The following is a 10,958-nucleotide window of genomic DNA, read 5'->3' as shown; positions in this document are numbered from 1 at the left end:
AAGAGGTTATCAAGAAGAATTACTAGCAGCAACATCATTAATGAGCCGAATATTTTCCTCATCAGGTTCAAAGTTTTGCTCGCTCTTGGTCACCCGAGGTGTCTGGTTTTGATTTCGTCGTTTAAACTCGAGGTGACGTTGGTTGAAATTGGTTTTGTCGCGGGGGAGCTGACAGAACTTAGCTGGCCATTCCTTTTCAGCGCGCGAGGATTACCGCAGGCTTTGCTAGGATACAACCTTCTCCGTCGTCTATTAATATTAAAATTGATTTCACGGTGTTTTGGCTGTACTGCATAATGCGTACTTTAGTAGTTTGATCTAAAGGGAAGAATAGTTATTGTTAGCTGAGGGCGAGGCTGCATGGGTATAATAAAAGCGAGTGCTATCATCAAACAAGTGTAGATCGCATTTACTTTCTTCGCAACCGAGTTGAAGCATCTTCGATGCAAAGAAGCGCGCTAGCTAAAGCGCAGTTCTTTGAAGAATAAAACGACCGTGGTGTGAGTAACAACGTGCCCGCTCAGAAGGACAGATTACTACTGGACACTTCACATTATTTTTCAAATTACGGAGCTATAGCAGAAGCGGCACGTAAAGCGTGAGTCAAATACTATTTTTTATCCAATGCTCGCTGATAGACTGGAAGGAGGGGCACGGAAGGTCGTAAGTGGCTACGTTGTGGTGATTGAGGCAAGTGACCGTTGCTTGAGTGGATATACGCGCAGCCGTATTAAGTGAGCATCCTTTTGAAGTAGTGATGGCCAGATCGGTTCGATGCGTCGTCGAAACGATTAATGTTGGTGTCAACTAAGTTATAGAATTGTTGGTGATCGAAAAGGAATCGGCACTATCAAATAAATTATATCCACCTTAGCTCGTGACGGAAAAATAAGACGTACGTCAAGTTTGCTTGTTTGCAAATGTGAATACGACGGTCATCCCAATAGAATGTTTAGTCGAAAAAGACCCTATGCAAAATGCTTACACCGTCAATAAATTTGCTTTTTCATCATCCTTATACATGTAGATTTTTTTGCATGTTTTTCTTTATTAAGAATTTTGGCGCCTAATTTTGAGCGGAAATATTGAATAAGAAAATGGTATTTCACCTTTTTTCATTCTATACATAAATTACACGTAATTTTCGGCTAACCGATCAGCCATGAACGGTCCGTATGGTCAGGCTTTCGGACGGTTCGGTTAACCGGAAAATTACGTTTGCGACCTCTGCACTTAGACCTATCCATTAAAAATCTAGGGTTCGTGGGACGAAACCGCCACCACCATTACGGCATGCTACATCATTAATGGACTGGCCTCAACTACAGTTCCCTTTTAAGTCCGGGCTCTGCGACGACCACGACTATTATAATAGTTGAATTTTCCAGTTTCAACTTGCCATAGCACATTATTCGGACTCCTTCCGAATAGCCTGTACGGTACAGGGTCTGCACTTCCGTGTGGCACCCCATCAAGCTGCTGGGAAGCCAACGCGCTTTCTCTACGGCAAAGAGCCTTTATTAATTGATATGTGAATACCCTGCTAATACTAATGACTCGAATAGAGCAGGTTCTCTCCATTTACCGGTATCAGCGTCACCAAACTATTAATAACGGTTTTCCTTCATTGTTAAAGATCATCTTACGCTAGATCATCAAGTATCTCAGGTTTAGAGTTTGTCCAAGCTATATCCGTTCGTCCCCCCTCCACCACCGGCACAAGCCACGCACGTGGACAGATCTGTGCCACACTCCTCACCTCCTTCCACTCAAAGCTCATGGCCGACATCAAGTGGACACCGGTGCGCTACCTCTCGTACGGCGTGGGCCACGTGCTCAACGACATGTGCGCGTCCACGTGGTTCTCGTATCTCCTCGTATTCCTGCTACACGCCGTGGATATGTCGCCCGTGGACTCGGCCGTCGTCATGTTCTGCGGTCAAATCGCAGACGGACTCGCCACTCCATTGGTCGGAGTCTTCTCGGACAGATCGTCAGGTCTCCCGTGGCTCGGCTTGGGTCGGCGCAAGACGTGGCTGGCGATTGGCTCCTTATTGGTCATTCTCTGCTTCTTCTTCGTCTTCGGGGCTTGCGCTCCACGCTGGTTTTCGGACTCCCCCAGTCGAATGGTCTTACTCGTCTACTACAGCGCAGCCGCTAGTATCTTTAACATCGGCTGGGCGACAGTTCAAGTCTCGCATATGGCCATGGTGCCTGAGTTATCAGACGATGATAACGTGCGCTGTGTTCTTAACAGCACTCGTTACGCCTTCACAATTCTGTCAAATGTGATGGTATTTTGTGTCTTCTTAGTGCTTCTCAGAGTTGTATCACCACTGGGAGTGCCAGATGCGGAGAAATTCACTCTGTTAGCGTGCACGTCGCTGCTAGTTGGGGGCATTTGCACTGTCGTATTCTTAGCGGGAACGCCAGAGAAAGTGAAGGTGGAGAAGAAACGCAAAGACGCAGCGGAACTTCTGACGCAGAGCCCTGTGATGGCCGATTTGGAAGGCCGTGGACACAGCGCCTTCCCGTGCGAAGGAGACTTGGACGTCCCCGCCGTGGACGTAGTAGGAGCGTCGGACCACATGACGTGGAGTTGCTGGTTCAAACTCGGCATGTTCTACGAGGTGGGAATGGTCTACATGTGCACGAGACTGGTGGTGAATGTGACGCAAGTCTTCATCTCGTTCTACCTCATTGTGACGCTGCAGATGTCGGCTTCGTCGATTGCTATTGTGCCGCTGTTAGTGTACCTTTCGGGGTTTCTAGCCACGTTCTTCTTACGGTACTTGAACGAGTCGCTTGGACGCACTGGATCCTTCGCTCTAGGAGCTGGATTGATCGTCGTGGCGCTCGTGCTCTCCTACTTTTTGACCCCGGAGACGGCGACGTGGGTGTACCCATTCTCGATCATCTTGGGTATGGGCAACTCTATCATCATGGTCACGTCGGTGTGTCTGACTGGAGATTTGGTCGGAAATAACGTCGAGAGTGGAGCGTTCGTGTACGGCGCTATGAGCTTCACGGACAAAATCTCGAACGGTATTGCGATCTTGTTTATTCAGAACACGCGTCAGCAGCTCCAAGACTTGCCGGAACAAGACAGCGAGTTTTTGCGGCAGGTGTACTGCACCTTGCCTTCCCTTGCTGCGCTTGTTGGGCTCTGTACGGTCATGTTTATGACGCACTGCAGTGGATCGAGTGACAGAAGACGACGCAAAGTGGAGAGTGCGTCCAGTAGCCCAGCAGACGAAGCAGAGATTCTCCTTGGGAACGACGAGTCCAAGTCGAACGGCTACGATTCGATCTAGTTTTGAGCTCACGTTGAAAATGACCGACGAGCACCGTTAGGATAAAAAAATAGCGCAGCTTCTCGGTGGTGCAGATTTTTCGCCAATGGTTCGTCTTTGATGCAGCTTAGACGCTTAGGCGCATAGTATTCGGGTCGGCAGCGGCAGGCAAACTGATGTTTTTGTAGAGGCGGTATACAGCCGCCGCCACTGGCGCATGCACGACTGTCTCAATATTGCCTTATCACATTAGTTAAACCTCCGTAAGAAACCAGTCTTACGAACTCAGACACAATTTCTGTTGATGAATTCTGAATGGAGTACATTACCTAGAAAACTTGGATTTCGCACTCGAGGCGGCGAAAGAGAAAGTCGAAGCGGTGTCGGCTGAAACCTCGCCGTGATCCCGTACCTGTCAATATCATTTTGCGAAGGATTGAAATCGTAGCGAGATTAGGGGTTCTCAATTGTGCAGCAGCAAGTCGCTTTTGTTTACCGGTACGCTTCGAGCAATAGTTTTCTTACCAATCATACCCAGCATTATTGAATACCCCATTTTGCGTTTTTTTGCGGCAGCAGCAGCAAGTCAATTTTTTACGGCATCTGTCTGCTGTGAGATCTTAGGAAGTTTAAGATGCCGAGGCTGTCAGCTAAGCAGCGTAAGTTACGTCAGCTTAGGGAGACGTTGGCTGCGTGTGAAGCCGCTGCGATCAATAGAGAGATAGTCAGTGACAAAGACCCAGGAGAAGACGAGCTGGACGAGTTTTGGCCGCTACAGTACGAGTATGTGCAAGCTACAAGATACACAGCACGCTCTTCACAGTATCGGAGACGGAAAGCTAACTGGCTGAACTTGCTCTACAATCGTGATCACACGAATGACACGGAGTACTTTAGGCTTCGACGCCCCGAGTTTTTCCGACTTGTATCTCTCGTGAAGGACACCCTGTCTTCAAGACAAAAGGAGGGAAGCCGTTTTCGAGGAGGAGTGTGCCTACATTTGATGGAAGTTTCTTGGAGCGTATGACAATGTTAATTCCGCCCTCGATATCGGGGTTTTTCTTAATTTAGCGGAGGGTAGCTTTTAGAACTACCTTGATAGAGCTGTGGCGCCAGTTTTAATCTTGAAGCTCTCAACTATTACGTGACCAGATCCACGTCGTGAAATTGCGCAGCGAATCAAAGTGAGACATGGTTTCGTCAACTGTGTCGGGCTCACAGACGGCACATTATTGCCGCTTGCTTCCAAACCACGTCACAGTGGAGAAGAATATTACAGTAGGAAGTCATCGTACGCCGTTAATGCATTCGTGACATGTGATGACGCAGCAAGAGTGCGGAGTATATTGTATTGGATGGCGGGGCTCTATTCATGACAACCGCGTGTGGCTGTGTCAGAACCCGGAGCAGTATTTTCATCACAACGAATACTTGCTTGGCGACTCCGCGTTTCAGACTTCACGCATCATGATTCCTGCTTACAAAAAGCCTCCAAAGGATGAGCTTCACCCTGACAGCAGCTACTTTAACAAGCAGTTGGCAAAAGCAAGGATAAAAAGTGAGCACTGCATTGGCCTTTTAAGAATGAGATTCCAACACTTACGCGAAATCCGCGTCCAGCTTGGAAAAAAGAAGAAGCACATGAGACGTCTCATACGGTATGTGTTGTGTACGGGTATTATCCATAACTTACTCGTTTCCATCCAATTCCTAATGAGTGGAGAGAAGAATTTGAAAGCTGCATCACTGGTGAGCTTGACGAAGACGATGAGCTTAAAGCGCCTGTACCTGCTGGGATGGCTGCTGGCGAGCGGAGAAACCAGTTACCAGCTTAAATGCTAGAAATACGAGCTCATCGGTAAAAGCGTGTCAATGTCTGCTATCAAGACTCCTTCCTTTAGCGACTTGTTACGCTCTCGGATTAAATCAATTTTTCGTTTCTCGCGCCAATGCTCAGCTCATTGGTGCAGCTTTGCGGCCTGCGCGTTGGCTTTTTCAACACGAACCGCACATCGCTCTCCACCTGTTGCTGTTGAACTACCATTTCTTGTTCTTGTAGTTAAACCTCGCTTGCGCACTTCAAGCTCCAGCAGCTGAGGTTCACAGCTCTGAGCAAGCTGCCCTTCTTTAAACTTCATTAGAGGACCTAGTTCAGCATTATTTCTCTTACACTGGCGCTTTGGCGGTCTTCGTGCGATTGAAATGGGCGCGGACGAAGCTCTATCGGTCGACCTGTCTGAATCTTCACTTCCGGAAGGCTCATATTCGCTTGAACTGGCGCTGTCATCCTCTGTATCGTCTTTTGAAGCCGCAGCATCCGTGTTAAGCAGCTGAGGGTGTGTACTTGCTCGATTAAAGATAACAGCACGTAATTCGAAGTAGAACGAGTACCGAAGTAGGAGGGCTTCACGAATGCTAAGTTCATTAAACCTAAGGCCTTGGCCAAGGCCTGAGGAGTTCCGCCAGTCCTCGGCGTTTCTGAACAGACTCTCCAATGCACTAATTTTGTTTGTGATATCTTTGGCTGTGCGCATGGTTGTTATTCCTGCGGCCTCCATTTTAGCTTTACTTTCCGCCAGCAATCGTCGTTTTCGACTCTCCAGTTTGGCCGTCTCCGCCTCTGTAGCGGCTGTAATTATTTCCATCCGTGAGTTAGTCGACAGGTACGCTGATTGAGCTAACCGTTGGTGTTGGTCTGTCGTTGTGCCAAGGGACTGGCTTCTTCAACTGCGTCGACGTTGGAGGGGTTGCTTCATTATCGCGTTGTAGCAGCGCTTTCCGCAAGCGGTTTGGCTGAATGTGTCGCTTGCCTCAAATGTAGATAGAATCACTGCAGCACAAGCAGCGTGAACTGCCCGCTTGCAGCTCTGGTCGCTGTATACACGGAGAACGTCTCCACCTTCGTCCTTTGGAACCTTCTTACAGCCTTTCCAACAGCACGCATGAATACTATGTCCAGCGATGGTCTGTGCAGAGGCCACAGCTGGCTGCACCTGCTCAACTTCACCAGCTCGGCGCCCTTTAAGGATCATGTGGCTACCGTTTTGACCCTTTGTGTCTGCAGGATTCTTCGACGGTGTCAGATATTGTTGCGATATCTCCATGCAGACAGGAACGCGTCGTGCGTGAACGGCACAAGAGATCTCCGTGCGAAGAGGACGGTGGCTTTTCGAATGAGATGCGATCTTCGACGGCCGCCAGAAAAAATAATCTACAGCCAGGGGCTAATGGTAACCAAATATCATATGATATTTATGATAGTAATAGTATATTTTCGATATTAAATAGTAATAGTTACTCATTTTTGCAAAAGTTAATATAATATTTTAATTTTAACTCGGAATACTGAAAAATATTAGATATACATGATCTTTTATACTATTTTCCCACTCAAGTACGTTTCTTGCCACCTTACCCTAGCGGAGCCAAAAAACTTTTTCGATCAGGTTATAGAAAAGCAGTAGGCTTTAAGACTGATGAGTATTTGCTCTAGTATTTCACTGTGACACAGTCGAGATGGAAAACTGCAAACGCTTGCGGCGGTTTAACGTTGATCGAAATCAAGACATTCGTTCTTGTTCTCTACCGATCTCCTCGTCCACATCGTGCGTCTAATAAACCTGCTGCCTGTGGCGCTAGATTAGCAGTGCCAACCCACGACGCCAACCTTGCCGCCACTCTCACAATTGTCCCTCCCTCACGGCTGATTAGTAATACTTCAGCTAGTCGAGCGTTAGCGACATCTGATTAATGAATTTAGCCCGACTACGCAATCTTTATAAAAATATAATATCGTATTACCTAATATTAAGTTGATATTTAATAATATCATATTGTCTCAGATGAAAATATTAGGTGATATTTTTTATACATGTATTAGCTGGTCTACAGGTGATATTTTCACAATATTAGCTTCACCGATTTTGGAGTTACCATTAACCCCTTCGACCTGCATTGATTTTTGTGCAGAACGAGAAAAATGTGTTCCGCCAATCAAATCCCCGAAAACAATTCTGGACTTGCTGCCAACATTTGTTTTAACTTGCTGCCGCAGAATTGAGAACCCCTTCGCCACTTAAAAGCACATAGACAGGGAAAGAAGGCCTTGAAAAATAAGTAAAACAAATATTGCAGATACCGTACATAAATTGCATTTTGACAGTAGAGAGCTTTAGTTTCTGGAATAACGCAAGGCTTGGAATCCCGATTATCTGGATAAAATCTGAATAAATGACGGATAAATTACCGATCGATATTCAAATGTTATATTTCAGTAGAATAACGCGACCCCTTCGCAGATTATTTCTAAACGAAGAAAATTCCCATTCCTAAGCCTGAGTTATTCCAGAATCTAAAGTTCTCTAATGATATATCTTGGTGCACACATGTTGCTCATTGCATGTGTGTGCTACTGTATTCTGACAAGTCTTGCCAGAATGGCTATGCTTTGAGTAACATCGGGTCTGAATGCATTCTTGAATGATTATGCTGCAAGTCTGGCCAGAATGGCTATGCTAGTTGCAGAATGTAAGAGTAACATGGACAGAGACTCCGGTTTCACAAGTAAAAAAACTAATTCTTAATTACTTATTTTTTGTATCGGGGATTGCTAACATGTACATGTATTGGGACTGCGGGAAGGAGGACGGAGTGTCTTTTCTATCATTAGTTTTTTATGTTAAATAAAGTACCAGTCAATAGTCCTATAGGCTCTAAGCACTGTTCGCTTTTATTAATATACGTTATTGTTTTGAAATTGAGTGCTGCGCCCAACTCGATTGTCAAAGCTTAAACGTACCACAAAAAATCTATTCGTCCAGCGTATAGCATATACTGGGCGTATACTTCTGCTCCGCCACTCAAAACATTCAAAAAGAAAGCGGAGGGAGGAAAGCAACGGATGATATGGTGCGTGATCTCCTAGTGAAGGCCGTCGTACGATCTCCGGTGCTGGACGCGCGTCGCAACCTGTGTTGAGGAAGCTGTTCACCCCTCTGCGAATTCTCAGACGTCGCTGCACGTGTCCAGCGATGAGAAATGGCTTGATTCCGACGTCGAGAACAGCAGTAATACCAGCGGCCAGTCCAAGCAAGGGCGATCGGGAGAATTGGCGCATCCTCGGAGACTCGGGAAGGGTCAGACGATGACCACGGGTTGGAGGTGCAAGCGACCCTCTTGGACCGACTGGAGTTCAAGTCGAGGGAGGACCTCGAGTAATATCTGGGCGAGTGCTCGAAGCGCACGTACCAGATAATGACTCTCATTTTGCGATCTAAGTTACAATGCTGACACTAAGTGCTGTGTCTGCAGAGCTTCTGCGTTCGGAAAATTAAAACCATCACTGCGCGCAACAACAAGATCCGATCGTCGGGTTCAAAGGAACCTTTACTTCCTGATGAATTGAGCAATTAGAACAAGTTAATTTAAAATATATAAGGAACGCTCGAATGGTGCATCGCACCTTTCACTATAGCATGCAAGACGTTCACTTGCACGCATTAGGGGACATTCAAGTCCCGCGGAAAAGGGAAGAGAAAGGGGATGCTGTCAAGAGCAATGGAGAGCGAAGCGCAGGTATGGTGGCCGTTCAGTTGGGATCACTTGGTATTTATAAAACTCAGCTGGGCTGAGTTGGTGCCAGTCATTTAAGTTCGTGCTAATCGGGTAATTTTTCATTTTTTTAATAAATGCCTGCGTTCAAGTTGATAGCGACAAAATGTTCACCTTTATTCTGCGGATCACCTCTGTACGCTTGGTCCACAATCACCCCGTTGACAAACGCACGTACAACCAGTACCCGCACGTGCGCACTGCGCTAGAGCTTGAAGTGGTAGCCACGGTGAACGAGCTCCGGAAAGCTGGTGCAAAGAAGAAACGCATACTCAAGTACATTCAAGAAAACTCTCAGCGCAATCCGTCAGCACAGGACGTTCACAATATTGGGCGCAAGCTGAAAACTCAGGAGAACACGGCTCCCACCAGCGCAAAACGACTGAAAAGTAGATGATTGAATTTGGTGAAGAGCCTGAAAACGCTAACGGATTCTTCTTCGATTTGGTGGGACACAAGGTAGAGTTAGCTGACTTTATTTTTTTTAATCCACAGCTCAAACACTTTAATATCTTACCGACAATCGCCACTTGAATTACATTGAAGACGGGGCACATGCGTTCACTATTCGACCGTGTCCCTGAGAACTTGATGATCGACGCGACGGACGGAACAAAGGCTTCCAAGTATAAGGTTTTCTCAGAAATGGCACATGATGTCTTTGTGAAAGGTTCGTTCGGCATACAGACCTCCAAAAGGAGCGCCGACACACTCGAATGACAGCGTTAGAAGAATTTAAACGAAACCACTAGGCCTGGACCAAGATCAAGTGTATCTTGATCGACAAAGACTTCACGGAGATGTCGGTTCTGAAGATTGCATTTCCAGATGCAACGGTGTTACTCTGCCAATTTCTTGCGCGCAATATGTGCGCGAGGAGATTGCCTGCGCGGATTACGATGAACCTCGACAAAGGCAAGGTGGCGATCTACAATTCCGGCTCGTCATTCTACATGCTGAGTGTTCGGTCCGTCACTCAAATGCTGTTATTACAACTACCAGACGGCGTGAGGCCGAGGCCACGAGTGCGAACGTACAAGTTCGAGCTTGGGGTGCAAGTGGGCAGCTACAACTGCGGCGTCTACGCCCTACTCGCCTTCGAACAGTTCTGCGGGGCCGAGCCGCTTGGACATCTCGACAAGAAGTCACTGCAACGTCTTCGCTAGCGATACATTCGTATGTACATGGGTGTTAAAAAAAAGAGGTGGTAGTCACTTAGCTCACTAAGCGAAATACATTTGCTCACATGAAGTATCCATCTCGAAGCTGTTATACAGGAATGTTAAAGACGACAGACAGACCACAGCCGTCATCACAGCAGCATTGCTTGCACGGTCAACATGAAGTTGCAATGATCCGCGCCAAATTGCTGCCCCACACAAGTCGCACACTAAAATCCGAATACACATCATCAAAAGCGAAGTCCGTCGACATCCGGGTATACGCTTCCGACGTATACTTTCAAAACTGGCTTTTTCGAGTTTTAGGTGCTGATTGGGTGCAGTTTAGGCGTCGGCGTTATTAAGGGTGGGTGAGTGCAGGAGGCTCGTCTCAGATTAGTCAGTTGGGCGCAGCAACGCGTGCCTATATTTTTTAAGTTATCGATTTGCGGATTTTGTTTTTCAGGCATCTAAGAAACTGCTGCTAAATAGACTTGATTTACAAAATGGTATTTTTTGAGCGGGCAAATTTAGACATCTGATTGGTCAAATTGAAGCTCGCTTACTGTGTGGCAGACGGTTTAGCATCCCTTACGTCGGCTTACACGTTAGTGCACGTGTATGGGGAATGTCTAAACAAAATAAATATACTTAGGAATCGTAAGTATAGATCATAGTGAATAAGACCGATTCACCGTCAATTCGAGCTGTGTGTAAGAGGTGACCAAAACGTTTGACATCTTGCAACTTAATACCAGGCACCCAAAAATCCTGCAACTTAACATCGCTAGCAGCACATATTAAAAAAAACCTTCCTTGGGTCCTTTTATGCAAATGGGACGGGCTTCCAACATCTTCTGCACGACGTCCGAGCTTTTTTTACTTTGAGTATTGT

General features: G+C 46.6%; 1 protein-coding gene across 1 annotated transcript; it reads left to right on the top strand.

Moving 5' to 3' along the window:
- Positions 1–1,778: 1,778 nt before the first annotated feature.
- On the top strand, positions 1,779–3,314 carry PITG_15912 (Glycoside-Pentoside-Hexuronide (GPH):Cation Symporter Family; the record flags this gene model as incomplete). Its single annotated transcript, XM_002898097.1, has 2 exons — positions 1,779–2,438; positions 2,487–3,314. The coding sequence occupies 2 exons, from the start codon at positions 1,779–1,781 to the stop codon at positions 3,312–3,314; spliced, it is 1,488 nt and encodes a 495-aa protein (XP_002898143.1).
- Between the last annotated feature and the right edge of the window lie 7,644 nt (positions 3,315–10,958).

The sequence above is a fragment of the Phytophthora infestans genome, genomic scaffold, assembly GCF_000142945.1.
Source record: "Phytophthora infestans T30-4 supercont1.39 genomic scaffold, whole genome shotgun sequence".
Classification (NCBI taxonomy): Eukaryota; Oomycota; class Peronosporomycetes; order Peronosporales; family Peronosporaceae; genus Phytophthora; species Phytophthora infestans.
Note: the sequence above shows the minus strand (reverse complement) of the source record. Positions and strands in the feature narration are given on the sequence as shown.